This window comes from Colias eurytheme, chromosome 25 (genome assembly GCF_061535395.1).
Source record: "Colias eurytheme isolate Ceu_HAF_F1 chromosome 25, ilColEury1 Martin Lab GWU primary, whole genome shotgun sequence".
Classification (NCBI taxonomy): Eukaryota; Metazoa; Arthropoda; class Insecta; order Lepidoptera; family Pieridae; genus Colias; species Colias eurytheme.
The window spans coordinates 1020928-1036201 of NC_143004.1; the positions used below are offsets into that span (position 1 = coordinate 1020928).

At 34.6% G+C, this 15274-nt stretch overlaps 1 protein-coding gene across 1 annotated transcript; it reads left to right on the forward strand.

Annotated features, from left to right (window-relative positions):
• Window positions 1-1569: 1569 nt before the first annotated feature.
• LOC149897426 (serine/threonine-protein phosphatase 2A regulatory subunit B'' subunit gamma-like) lies at window positions 1570-15065 on the forward strand. Its single transcript, XM_090116281.1, has 7 exons — window positions 1570-1744; window positions 2114-2465; window positions 2730-2901; window positions 8500-8688; window positions 10004-10140; window positions 12749-12962; window positions 14283-15065. The coding sequence occupies exons 1-7, from the start codon at window positions 1603-1605 to the stop codon at window positions 14508-14510; spliced, it is 1434 nt and encodes a 477-aa protein (XP_089972407.1). The 5' UTR covers window positions 1570-1602; the 3' UTR covers window positions 14511-15065.
• Window positions 15066-15274: the final 209 nt, after the last annotated feature.

A 15274-nucleotide genomic window follows, 5' to 3' on the forward strand; every position in this document is an offset into this window, starting at 1 on the left:
TTTCAAAGTGTGAGTTACCCTCCCCGCACCAAAATCGGCAGAAAGTTTAGTTAGAACCACAGATTAGGTATTAGTACGTTAGAACATTTGCCAGCGTGCTCCATCCATTACTTAATGATCTAAGGGTATGTACATATATTGTATAAGTTACTTTATGGTGGTAGGGATAAGAAAAAGATGGCGCGTAACGGAAAAATGTCACGCATAACGAAAAAATGTTACACTAAATTTTTTTCCAACCCCGATAAAGAAGTTTCACTTCAATAAAAAATATACCAGCCGAATTGATCCTCCTCCTCCTCCTTTTTAAGTCGGTTAAAAATGAAATAATAATATGTCATGTGTCATCAATTCTATTTTTATCTGTGGTTAGTTGTGAGTGGTCTGTGGTATTTATCACAGAGCAAGTAATAGACCGGACTCTCAGTGGAGTTTCGTTTGCAAAAATCGCGGACCTAAATCTGACTTCTGATATATATTGTATAGATCCCAGACATCCTATAGACAGATGTTGCCAACCAGTTTTGTGGTCCCCCTGCCCGCACCCCGGTAATTAAATATGGCATACAAAGAAAAAAATAAAAATTTCCAAAACATGCCGTGTGGGGTATCAAATAAAAGAGCTTATTTAGTAGATCACGAATATATAGCATACTATATACATTTCTTACACTTTCTCTAAGATTTTTTAGAAAATATACGAAAATGGTCCATTTTTGAGTTAACTTTAAACCACTTTAGATTGAAAACTCATGAATATATTTTTTAAATTATTATTTTAAATAATTAACAATAGTCCATTGTTTACGATTCAATATTTCGTACAGTGAAATAGTTGCATGGGGGAGTGGGGGGAGCATTCAAAGATGGCGAGTATATTTTCAAGTTCATATAGTATATAGTTATTTTCATCAAATCCACCACATAGCTCACTTATATTATATTACGAACTATTGAATCATAAACAATGGACTATTGTTAATTATTTAAAATAATGATTTAAAAAATATATTCATGAGTTTTCAATCTATAGTGGTTTAAAGTTAACTCAAAAATGGACCATTTTCGTAAATTTTCTAAAAAATCTTAGAGAAAGTGTAAGAAATGTATATAGTATGCTATATATTCGTGATCTACTCAATAAGCTCTTTCATTTGATACCCCACACGGCATGTTTTGGAAATTTTTATTTTTTTCTTTGTATGCCATATTTAATTACCGGGGTGCGGGCAGGGGGACCACAAAACTGGTTGGCAACATCTGTCTATAGGATGTCTGGGACCTATACAATATATATCAGAAGTCAGATTTAGGTCCGCTATTTTTGCAAACGAACATCTCCTTCTAGCCTGCTCTATAATGTGTATCTAAATACAACACAAACTCCTAAAAATTTCGAAATAGAAAATAAAATTCAAATTTTTCTCAAAAAGTGTTCTCGAACTCGATTTTCAAAATTCAAATAAGTCTGTAAACGTAAAGTAATGAGGTGTTAATATTGTGTTAAAGATGATTATAATTGAATAATTATTCTAAAATCTCAAACTGTAGTTTCACTAAAAGGTTTAGATCTCCATAAAGATTTTAATTATTCATCAAAAAATGTCAGAAATAAAGAAGGAGAGTAAAAGTGTTGAAACTCAAAACAATGTATCGACAGAAACAGTGAAGTTGGACGAAGAACAAATAAAAATCAATAACAAATTGAAAGAACGGCTGAGAAAGTATATAAAAAAGCTTGATGGTAAGTTTTCTATTTTAATTATTAAGTTACATCTCGCTTTAATTCAATTATTTAAAATTGCAGAAGTAAATAAACCTTAACTTTTGAATACTGTATACAGTCCAATAAAACTATTCATAAAGAATACCTATATTAAATAATCATTGTCATGTTTTTAAAAGTCCCTTCTTAATACTGTATTAAAAAATATTCAATAATTTTATATCTCTGTGATATTTATACTTTTAACTAGAAAGTGTAAGACAGCGACTGGTCGACAGTGCGTAATAGCTCTTAAAATATAATACTGAAAATCTATTTTTCTATACTTATAAAATATAAAATAAGTAGAACTCTTGACTATTTAAATCAATTAACTAAATTCTCCAGAAACTGGCACCAGTACTACAAAAGAAGAAAGCGAAAATATAGAATTAGACACATTCAAACAAGTTTACAAACCGAAAATAGACGGCAATGAATCCTCCTACAAGAAAATACCAAAATTCTACTTCAAATTACCGAGATCTGACGATGTTCTATCACAAAAGCTTAGAGAGGAAACAAGAGCTCAGTTCTTACAAAAGAAAAGCAAGGAATTGCTTGATAATAGTGAATTGAAGCATCTATGGAGTTTGCTTGAGAAATCCAATGGGTGCTATAGTATGGCGAACAGTGATGAGCTGACAATTGATTATTTGCAGTTCAGGAAGGTTCGGGATGAGGCTGGGCCTAAGTATCGGTAAGTGATGAGACATAATTGCTGTTATGATGTATCTCAAATAATTTTAAGAAAGAACCATAGATAAAGTTAACCAATTTCTAAAAATGGTGTGTGTTATTTGAATTTGTTAGTTTATCATTGAGACTTTAGTTATAGTTTCAACAATATTTCCAAAATTTTGAATTTTTTTGAACCTATAATATTTTTCTACTCAGAATTAATACTAAAGTATTTGAATGCTATAAAACTAAAAAAATATCAATTAGAATAATATTGTTTCAGACCGTACTTCACAGCGGAAGTATTCGGAAGGCTCCAAGCCGCAGAGGGTGGTGTCGGTCGAGTTCGAGGAGTGTCTCTATTCAACTATGTGATGAGGAGGGTCTGGTTGCAGCAGACGAGAATCGGACTTTCCTTGTATGATGTGACTGGACAAGGGTACTTGACGGAGCATGTATGTATTAATTATTTTATTAAACTGTTTTTTTTTTCAAAGCTTTAAATCTTAATATATAATATATAAATCTCGTGTCACATTGTTTGTCCTCAATGGACTCCTAAACCACTTAACCGATTATAATAAAATTCGCACACCATGTGCAGTTCGAGCCAACTTGAGAGATAGGATAGGTTTTATCCTGGAAATCCCACGGGAAAGGGAACTATGCGGGGTTTTCTCTGTAAACGCGGGTGAAGCCGTGGGCGGAAAGCCTAGTCCATACTAATATTATAAATGCGAAAGTAACTCTGTCTGTCTGTCTGTTACTCAATCACGCCTAAATTACTGAACCAATTTGCATGAAATTTGGTATGGAGATATTTTGATACCCGAGTAAGGACATAGGCTACCTTTTATTACGAAATATGTACCACGGGTGAAGCCGGGGCGGACCTCTAGTACCTAGATAAATTAGTTTTAGAATAAGTCTGAAATATGTTTCATTTAACATATTATAACTTATTCACAATCAGATCTTGAAAGAATTAATTTTCGAGTTGAGTAACATTAACATAAATAAATAAAAAATAAAAATAGTTTATTTCCTTTCTAAATTTTACACAATTTGGAGTAGTAGGGCCCTCCTAGTAAGTTTAAGATAAAACCTGTGTCAGGAGGACCCGCTCTTCCTTAACTTAAAATAGGTTATCTACATGAAAAAAATAAACTGTTAATAACTAAATATTAATAGTTAAGTGTGGAGTGTATGATTGTGTGTGTGTGATGTGTTTGTGTATTGTGTGTTGTGTGTGTGTGTGTGTGTGTGTGTGTGTGTGTGTGTGTGTGTGTGTGTTTGGATTTGTCGGTTTATGTATGAGCACGAGTTTGTGAGTGAACGAATTTAAATAGCAATTAATATTTACCAGCTAATGATTACACGTGGTTATAGTTAAATAAATAATATAAAAGTAATAATTACACAGTGCATGACCTAGCAAGAAGGTTTTCTGTGTCATCATAATTTAGTGTTTTTAGCCAATTCATTATTTTATTTTTTAAATCACAACAAGTTAGTCTATTAATGTTAAATAATTTATTTAGATGATTATATATATAAGCTGAGTTAGCTGAGTACTGGCGTCTGGCAAAAACAGTTTTGGTACAACGAGTTTTAATTACATCCTTCCTTCTTCTTCCCTCCACTGTGGTATAAATAAATGGTGTTTTTTTGTGTGTTTTTATTGTAATAAGTAAGATGTATAGTTGTCTGACTGATAGAATATCACATAGTTTATACAGATCTGTCGTTGGAAACCGGCGAGGTTTTTGATACATGACTTTCAGAAGACACCTATGCACACGCTCCATTTCTATGAATTTAGATTTGTTAGCTCCCCCCCAGATAGGAATACAATATGCTAAGATTGATTGAACTAAGGACTTGTATATTTGATTCCTAAGCTTATGTGAAGTTACATGTCTCAAAGATTTAAAAATCCAGATTAGTTTCCGTGCTCTTTCGTTCATATAATCAATGTGTGAATGCCAAGATAAGCGGTGATCAAGTATGATCCCGAGATATTTTGTAGTAAAAACTTTTTCAATAGTGTCGCAAGTACAATTTAAATTATTAGTTCCATCACATTCGTGGAGCTTAAGGTTAAGATTAGGATTAGGTTGTGTTTTATTATTAATTGAGAAGCATATGTAATTAGTTTTTTTAATGTTTAAAGTGAGGAGATTACTTATTAACCAATCAGAAATTTTAGAAATACCTATCTGTGCCGCGTTAAATACAGAAAGCCATGAATTCCCACTAAACACTATCGCCGTATCATCTGCGTAAGAGTAGATTTTTCCATTTAATATACTTAAATTAGTGAGATCATTGATATAGACTAAAAAGAGCGTTGGTCCGAGAACGCTTCCCTGTGGCACACCACAGGTAACGCCTCTATCGCAGCTAATATAATTTTCTATTTTTACACATTGAGTCCGCTCTGTTAAATAACTTTCCATTAGATTAAGGGGTGTACCACGAATGCCTGCATGCTCCAGCTTACGGATAAGAATAGGGATGGAAACGGTGTCAAAGGCCTTTTTCAGGTCTAGAAAAACAGCCAAACATTTTTTGCCTTCATCCAGTCTGTCAGATATAAGAGATGTTAATTTCAACACAGCATCTTCGGTTGAAAGACCGCGCCTGAACCCAAACTGTGAGTCAGAGAAGATGTTATATTTTTCAAAGTAATTAAGGAGTCTACTATTAATGAGCTTTTCGATAACTTTAGAGATTGCTGGCAGAACTGAGATGGGGCGATAATTATTGACATCGAATCCATCCCCACCCTTATACACCGGAACAACTACTGACTTTTTCAGCTGAGCGGGGAATATACCTGTACTAAAACATAAGTTCGCTAAGTGACAAATAGCAGGAGCAACAATAGAAGAGCAAATTTTAAGAAATTTTGTAGGTATTTTGTCCCACCCTGGGGCACTATCAGATTTTAACGTCGTGATTATTGTTTTAACTTCACTGACATCGGTTTTTAGAAGAACGAAAGAAGAGCTGTTTAGGTTAGTCGTGTTTGGAGCAGGGTTCCTTACCAAATTAGAATTTTTAGTCAAAAGTTGATTTGCCAACTCTTTACCGACATCAGCGAAAAAATCATTAACCAAATTTACCGATTTGCAAGGAGAAGAATCCGACTTGAGAAGATCTTTACTGTGTAATTTAGCTGGTTTAAAGTTGGTAATTTGTCTTATCGATTTCCATAATTCTTTTGAGTTTTTAGCTGCTTTACTTAACATTTCTCTGTCATAATTTCGTTTTAATTTTTTAATCAAGTTATTACAATGGTTTCTGTAACGTCTGTATGTAAGTTTTAAAATATCGTTTAGAGGGTCCGCTTTAACTTTAAGTTGCATTTGATTTCTATTTCGGATACACCTGAGAATACCTGCTGTTATCCACGGTTTAATAGTTCGGTGTTTTTTGGTCGTTCTTCTTATTGTTTTACTCTCATCTAATGCCTCAGATAAATATAACTGTAGGCACTCCGTGACTAAATTAGGATCATCGCACAATAACAGAGACTCTAAATTCTTTTGAAGAAGCCTATCATAGGCTTCATCATAATTCACATATTCAATAATTTTTGTATTTACGGTATGAATTTTAAGTTTTGATATACTTAAGAAAATTGTTAGATGATCAGTGATACTGGTATTTAATACAGCAGAATTTGCCGAAAATTTTGAATTGTTTAGCTTCACCATAAAGTGGTCTAAGCAACTAGAGTCTCTCGTTGGCAGCGTATGTGCAGCAAGAAAACCATGATCAGCCAGCATATTTAAATAAGTAACTCTATTATTACGTTCGTAAGATTGTTCGTTCATACTATTTAGAATGTCAATATTTATATCTCCTGTTATAATTATGTTACGATGTGATTTTATATTTACAAGGTGGTTATTAAGAGATTCTATATATTCGGACGCATTTTGTTTAGAGGGCGATCGGTAGATGCCTAAAATGGTAAGGTCAAGGATTTCCAGCTGCACACAAGATGCGTGTACCAATTTAATTTCTTTTAGGTTAGGTCTGAGATAGGATTTAGCATAGATAATAACTCCATCGTTTTGATTTTGATTAAATACCGATTCTAGTGCAGTATAATCAGGTATTTGTGGGATAGGTTTAAATTTATTTAATCTACATTCTGTAAAAATTAGTACGTCCACATCAGATTTTAGTACCGATACAGTTGTTAGGAAGTCATTTAGGTTACGGTAGATACTTCTTATATTTTGGCACATTATAGTAAGATCTGCATTTGAAATATTTATGGATTTAGTAAGGTCCTGTATATCACAACTTATTTGTGGAAATGGCATTGTTTGGTCTAAGTCTCTTATTGCATAAAGTTGATTAATTGCTGCCATTTTTTAAGTAAGTGTACACATGATGTATCAGTGAGGCTTTTATTAAAAAGCAGAAATATTGTATTAGTTTAGAGAGAAATTGACACTGGATAATGATGTCATAATCAAAACAGGTTATGTATGAGATGCTAAAATATACGGTAGTTAGTATAGATTCCCCCAATAAAAAACCAAGTTTTATGAATTCGTAAGACTGTTTGAATGATAGCAATATGTGTGCGGATTTTGTGTATGTGTGTGTAGTGTAATTTATGATAATAGTTAAATTAAGTGTGGTGTGAGTTGAAATATGAGTAGTTAGGTGAGTAGAATAGTGTACTGAGATACATCGAGAATTCATACTAGTTGAGGCATCAAACATTTCAAACTCCTGTATATGCTTAGATACAATGCAAAAATTAAAAGTAAAGTAAAAAATAATATATAAAACTAACACTAGAGCAGTTAATGAGAGACAATAAAAAACAGATAGTAGTACCGCGAGTCATGCTTGTGTCGTAGTTTGCTGTTGCTGCATTAACTGATGAACTTGTGAGTCTTGTGACTCGGTTTTTATAGTGATAATTGAAGACTTTTCATCCTTTCTTACGTATACACGACCAAAAGACGTCCAGCAGAACTTAAAGTTACCCGATCTTGTGAGATCTCTTGCGAGAAAGAACAGACGAGCGCCCTTTTGAGTTAATTGTTCTGAGATAAAAATAGGGGTGTCACCATTTGTCATGAGTCCCAAGTGTTTCGCTTGTAGTTTCGTTTTGTTTTTAATATTGAAGGATTTCGCCATACTCAGTATATCGCGTTTTAATAATGCAGAACCCATCTCGATTACAATAGTTGAGTTCTTTACAGTATCCCCATTGCGGGACTTGGGACGCACTCGAAAAATATCCCGAATTTGAGATTTATCCAATTTACAATCAATATTTCTGGACAGGTGTAAAAACATATTTATTAAATCTTCCCTAGATTCTCCACTTTGTATTGGAACATTTTTTATCTCAATGTTTGTTTTACGAATATCCCTTTGTGTATCTTCGACTTTCTCTTCTAGCATGACAATATATTCTCTATCCTTCTTTGCCTGAATTTCCATATCTTGTATTTTTCTTCTGTATTCTTCATTTTGACTTGTTAGCATGGCGATGGAATTGTCTATATTGTGATTGGATTCCTGTATTTCTTTAATTTTTGCTGCAATAGTCTGTAGTTCTGACTGTTGATTATTTGTAAAAGTAGAAAACATGGCTTTAAACTCCTCTTTAAACTTATTGAATTCAAAACTTAGATCATCTTCCCTTCCACGTTTAAGTCGTTGGGTAATATAAGTTGATGATTGGGAAGTGTCAGACAACTCATTTAAACGGGAGTCTGAAGAAGATTTATCTGAACTCATGCCTGGGGATAAACCAGTCTTCTTAGTCGGTGGACTACGTTTAAGTGGCATTTTTCAATTAATAAAATCATAATTCGCAGTTAATTTTATCAATAAAAAAAAAAAAAAATTATGTTTATTCCGGTTGGAGTACTTGGGAATTATGAACAAGAAGAGGTAATCAATCAATTCATAATCAATCAATCAATCAATCAAATCATAGTTGTGAAAATTTCAAATCCCACCAACATCATATTCCTATTTTTAAATGAATTCATAATATCAATTTCCAGGACCTAGAAAGCTACATAGCAGAACTAGTACCATCTCTAGCTGCCCTAGACGGTCTAGATTCTTCCTTCACATCGTTCTACGTGTGCACAGCGGCACGGAAGTTCCTGTTCTTCTTAGATCCGCTAAGGGTGGGAAGGGTTAGGATCAGGGATGTACTGTCGTGCTCGTTTTTGGATGATTTGCTTGAGGTAATATTTGTTTTTGAAGTGAAAACTTCTTTATCGGCGTTGAGCTCTTTTTCTGTAATGGGTATAAAATCTTAAACTCGCGTCAGGACACGTGACCTGATCGAAAAAGCGTAAGACGGATACCATTCCAAAATATCAAACATGCTCAACGTTAATAATCAAGTTTTCACTTTTGCCGGCACTCCCGGAGTGCAACCCGTTTTTTTTTATATATTGTAGTATTCACATGCGTTATATGGAAAATTTTAAATAGGAAATAAAAATGTTCTGTTCCAGTGTTGGTTACTTTTTTTACAATAAGTAATTACTTGAGCGGTTTCGTTCGGGCTGCTATAAAAATTAATATACTGTAGTAGTTATCTATATCAGAATAATAGTAGTATCTAATAAGATTACATTTTACAATAGTAAATATGTAGCTTAAAAGTTCTTAATTTTTTTTTTTTAATTAGTTCAGTAGTTTTTGATAACTTAATCGTAACAAACAATTAACAAACATTCAAATTATCCCTTTTTATTAGTAATGGCATATTAAATGTAATAAATAGTGTATCATTTATAGTTCCTTATTAATTAAGAGTGTATCTCAATTAAATTAGTAACATAATTTAAAAAAATTGGAAGGTTTAATTTTGTAAATTATAAAAATATTTAGTCGGCCTATATTGTCCACGCTTTCATCAATAATAATTGACGTAAGCATGACGAATATTTGCGTCTTGCATAGCAAAAAACTGTCCATATACCACGCGACGTTGCCGCACAACTAACGGCTAACGCGACGTTGTCAATCCGACCATCAATTATTTTATACTAGCTTACCGCCCACGGCTTCGCCCGCTTTGTCTAAAACCTAATAAATTATATACTAAGACCTTCCTCTTGAATCACTCTATCTATTAAAAAAAACCGCATCAAAATCCGTTGCGTAATTTAAAGATTTAAGCATACAAAGGGACATAGGGACAGAGTAAGCGACTTTGTTTTATACTATGTAGTGTTTATCATTGCGAGGAAAATATTCAACAGGTTTAAGGGCTTGTATTCCATCGAACACGCGTTCTTCGTCCTATTTTGTACTTACGTCAGATTTAACATAGATTGAAAATTGCACGAACCGCGCTATAAGCAAGCGATCGCGGGTGAAGTTTTTTCGTAATATTGTTTAATTTTTATGTTACGTGCTTTAATATATAAATATAAAAATAAATATATAAAAATACGTGCTTTATGATTTGTCCGTTTTAAATGGGTCAATCATGCAAACATACAGGTGAAGTTAATATAAGCGTGTTAATTATTTTTTTATAAACAGCTTCGCGAAGAAGACCTTCCAATGGAACTGCAAGAGCAGAACTGGTTCAGTGCAGCATCAGCTCTGAGGGTCTACGGGCAGTACCTCAATCTGGATAGAGATCATAACGGGATGCTGAGCATTAATGAGTTGGCTGGGTGAGTGTGACAGACATACAGATGAAAAACAGATAAAATTGTAGGGTAGTTTTTAAGTAAATTATAAGATTACTAGAGGTCCGCCCCGGCTTCGCCCGTGGTACATATTTCGCAATAAAAGGTAGCCTATGTCCTTTCTCGGGTATCAAAATATATCCATACCAAATTTCATACAAATTGGTTCAGTAGTTTAGGCGTGATTGAGTAACAGACAGACAGACAGAGTTACTTTCGCATTTATAATATTATAGTATGGATAAAATGTAAATTATCTATACTTAATATTATAAAGCTGAAGAGTTTGTTTGATTGGACGCGCTAATCTCAGGATCTACTGGTCCGATTTGAAAAATTCTCTTGTTAGATAGCCCACTTGTCGAGGAAGGTTATAGGCTATATATCATCACGCCAAGACCAACTGGAGCGGAGCAATGCGGATAAAACCGCGGGGCACAGCTAGTAAGATAATAAAAATAATATTATATTATATACTATTGGTATAATATTCTACACATAGATTGAGTTATACACAGCTACATGTTATTTTCTGAATTATCAGGGATTTTTATGGTTTAGGTCGTAGATACGTATAGATTTACATACATATATTTAAATTAACACTACAAAGTATTGTATCGCCCATTAGAAAACTCTGCCTATATATGCATAGGCAGAGTTTTGCTTCTGACAATTTTTGAGCGCAACTTTGACTGTAGTTGTTAAATAGTACATCATACATCTAAAGTTTTTAAGGAAAATAATAATATGTTTAAAAACGAACTATGCCTAAAATACGTGTAGGCGGAGTTTTTCTTTGGAAACATTTTAAGCGTGACTGTGTGCCTTTCAAACATACTTGCACACTGTACATAATTTTTTAATAAACTAGCGGTCCGCCCCGGCTTCGCCCGTGGTACATGTTTACGTTTTCTCTACATAAGAACCATCCTCGTACTTCAAGGAATATAATAAAAAAAGAATTATCGAAATCGGTTCAGCCGTTCTCGAGTTATGCGCTTACCAACACATTTTGCGATTCATTTTTATACAGGGTTACAGGTTAAGTCGACCTATTCCTGTTAAGAGCGTGTAGTAGGGGTCAAAACAAACTGATTTGATCTTATAATACCACATCCAAAAGTTAGCCGTTGAAGAGTTATTGCAATTTTAATTTTTTTCTTGAAAATGCCACTTTATCTTCGCATTTAGCGTTTAATTTTTTATTTTACTTATTTGGTCTGGGTTTTTTTGAGTTTTTATGTAAAGGTTGAGTTAAACAATAATTCTCAGCAATAAAAATCCATATCGGTGAATCTGACACTACAAAATGTATCTCAATGGGGAGAAGCGAATTTAGTCAGATTTAATGCTGCAAAAACCCAGGCTTGTCTTTTTTCAGCCAAAAAGAGTCCTCTCACCTTGACTCCCAGTTTCCAAGGAGTGGCGATAGAATTTGCGGACCACTTGGAGATGCTAGGCGTTTCTTTATCGCCAAATCTCAATTTCGGGCGGTTCATAGTGTCCAAAGCACAACTTGCAGCCAAAAAACTTGGCATACTATCTAAGGTGCGGCAGTATTTCACATCTCAACAGCTTCTAAATCTTTACCAAGCGCAAGTTAGATCTTGTGTGGAATACGGTGCTGCCACCTGTGGGCAGGCACTGCCAAATGCCACCTTGATGTTTTGGAAGCGATGGAAAGACGTGCCAAAAGAATTATAGACGACGATAACTTAGCTGAAAACCGCCTTCAGAGTCTTACTCATCGCCGAAGAGTTGCCAGCCTTTCGGTATTCTATCGCTTACACTTCGGCGAATGCGCCACTGAACTGCACAGCATCATCCCTGCTTCCCCTTTTTTTCAACGGACCTCCAGGCGCACTGCAGGCTACCATCCTTACTTGGTGGAAATGCCGACTGCTCGCACTTCTCGCTTTGCGTCGTCATTCTTAATGCGAACCGCCAAAGAGTGGAACTCCCTGCCAGCGTCTGTCTTTCCAGAGAAGTACAATATGGGTTCCTTCAAGAGGCGAATAAATAGGCATTTTCTAGGTAGACATGATTTACCACCATAGACCGCGTCACCGCTTTCCATCAGGTGGGACTGTGGTCAAATGTCTACCTATCCTAATGTAAAAAAAAAAAAAAAAAAATCGCTGCAAACAATTCAAAGAAATGGCTTTTAAACTAAAAATAATAACATTAAAGTAATTAAGTTAACTCGCTTTAAAGAAAGATATTGAAAAAAATCTCTATGAAAATGTGTCTGCAGATGTTTTTAAAAACATGTGCATATCACCGAAAGAATTTTTCAAATCGGATCAGTAGTTCCTGAGATTAGAGCGTTCAAACAAACTTTTCAGCTTTATAATATTATTATAGAATTATCTTAATCTTAATATATATAAATCTCGTGTCACAATGTTTGTCCTCAATGAACTCCTAAACCACTTACTTAACCGATTATAATAAAATTCGCACACCATGTGCAGTTCGATCCAACTTGAGAAATAGGATAGTTTAAACATGTAGGTACCACGGGCGAAGCCGGGGCGGACCACTAGTAGATTATAGACAAATAAATGATTTAATTTATTATTTTCCACAGATACGGCTCCGGCACATTAACCCGCGCGTTCCTACAGCGCGTATTCCAACAGTGTCTAACGTACGACGGTGAAATGGACTACAAGACGTATCTGGATCTTGTTCTAGCTTTAGAGAACAGACGACAACCAGCCGCTTTGGCGTATTTGTTCAGAGTACTAGATATTAACTCGCAAGGGTACTTGGATGCGTTCACACTGAATTATTTTTTTAAGGTGGGTAGATGTAAATTTCATTTGTGATCGTAAAACAACGCCCCATCTGTTCGTTCGTTTGCGATTAAATCAAAAATTGCTGCACTGTTTTATATTTATAAAACAACGGCTTGCACTGTTTCGTATATTCGTTTGCGATAAACAAAAAAAACTGCTGCACCGATTTTCATTGTGTTTTCATTACTGCATAGTGCGGTTCTGATTTAATTGTCTCACGTAATAATCACAGAACAACATTCTTCACCCCGTCTGTCTGTCCATGTTAAAAACTGCTGCACCGATTTTTATAGTGTTTTGACCAATGGATAGCTTTATTTAGTAATCTAACATACGATGGTGAAATGGACTACAAGACATATCTGGATCTTGTTCTAGCTTTAGAGAACAGACGACAACCAGCCGCTTTGGCGTATTTGTTCAGAGTACTAGATATTAACTCGCAAGGGTACTTGGATGCGTTCACACTGAATTATTTTTTTAAGGTGGGTAGAAATAAATTTCATTTGTGATCGTAAATCATAGCCCCATCTGTTTGTTCATCTGTCCGCGATAATTTTAAAAACGACTGCATCGATTTTGATTGCGTTTACACCGATTGATAGCTTGGCTCTCGAGGAAGCTCCCGTTTATCTGTCCGTGTTAAGCTCAAAAACGACTGCACCGATTTTCATAGCGAGTATTTAAATACATATTATAATATTATGGTTGTTACTTTTTTTTATATAAGTACTAGCTTCCGCCCGCGGCTTCGCCCGCGTGGTGTTTTGATAAAAGGTAGTCTATGTTCTTTCTCAGGGTCTAAAGATTGTCTGTGCCAAATTTCATCAAAATCGGTTGAGAGTTTTAAGCGGGAAAGCGTAACAGACAGACAGACAGAGTTACTTTCGCATTTATAATGTATTATATTAGTGGGGATTGAAAAATTTTCGTAATTTTTCATAGCAGTAACGTCTTATCGTGATTTTTATCATAATTTCCAAAACATTCACATGCTTGAATTTATTTGAGTTTGAAATAAAATTTAATTTTTTACTTTTTATAAGAAATTCATCATTTTGTTGCCAATTAAACATATTTATTTCCTGTCCTAAAGTCTGTTTTATCTAAAATCTCTATACTATTACTAGCGGTCCGCCCCGGCTTCGCCCGTGGTACCTACATGTTTAAACTATCCTATCTGTCAAGTTGGATCGAACTGCACATGGTGTGCGAATTTTATTATAATTGGTTAAGTGGTTTAGGAGTCCATTGAGGACAAACATTGTGACACGAGATTTATACATATTAAGATAATAATAAAAAAAATCTTTTTTTTTTCAGGCGATACAAGAACAAATGATAGCCCACGGCGCAGAACCTGTCAATTTTGACGACGTTAAAGACGAAATATTCGACATGATTCGTCCGGAACATCCTTCCAGAATCACTTTACAGGATTTAGTTAGGAGTGGGCAGGGTCATACTGCTGTGTCTATATTGTTGGAATTACATGGTTTCTGGGCGTATGAGAATAGAGAAGCTTTGGCTGCTGCTGGAGATCATTCTTGAATGTTCTGGAAGGTTCTGGATAGTTCTGGAATGTTCTGAAGTGTTCTGGAATGTTCTAGAATGTTCTAGAAGGTTTTGGAAGGTTCGGAAGTGTTCTGGAATGTGGAAAAGTGGTCAGGGTCGTACTGCTGTGTCTATATTGTTGGAATTACATGGTTTCTGGGCGTATGAGAATATTTTTTAATGTTCTGGAAGGTTCGGAAATGATCTGGAGTGAAAGAAAATGGGCAGGGTTCTACAGCTGTGTCTATACTGTTGGAATTACAAGGTTTCTGGGCGTTTAAGAAAAGATAAACGCTGGCTACAGCTTGGGACCATTCCTGAATGTTCTGGAAGGTTTTAGAAGGTTCTGGGAGGTTTTAGAATGATGAGGATTGCTGTGGATAGTGGTAATCCAAGAACTGTCTCTTTTTAATGCTTCTTGAAGAAGATACAATATTGTAAAGTTTGACATTTAGTAGTTAAAAAGGAAGACGAGTTTAGAAAAGTGAAATTATTGTTAACACACCTTTAAGATTACTTTATTATGTATTTTACATGTGTAATAAAAAATTGAACCAATATTTTGTTTTATTTTATCTCCTGCAAATATAAGAATAATCTTAATTCTAAGTAATAAGTACTTTTTCATTTCCATCAGCTATCAAATATGAAAATTTTGATTATGAATTTCAATAGAAAATAAGACGCTTTTGGCTCAGAATCTTTAATTTTCAAAAGTAGGCGAAAGAAGCGGGTTCGAAGCCCGCCTAGAGATCGTATTT

What these genes read in the sequence shown, in the direction of transcription:
- LOC149897426 (XM_090116281.1), top strand. Translation starts at nt 1,603, where the DNA reads ATGTCAGAAATAAAGAAGGAGAGTAAAAGTGTTGAAACTCAAAACAAT. An exon ending in GTATATAAAAAAGCTTGATG is followed by an intron (nt 1,745 to 2,113) that starts GTAAGTTTTCTA and finishes TAAATTCTCCAG; the next exon opens with AAACTGGCACCAGTACTACA. An exon ending in AAGGGTACTTGACGGAGCAT is followed by an intron (nt 2,902 to 8,499) that starts GTATGTATTAAT and finishes ATCAATTTCCAG; the next exon opens with GACCTAGAAAGCTACATAGC.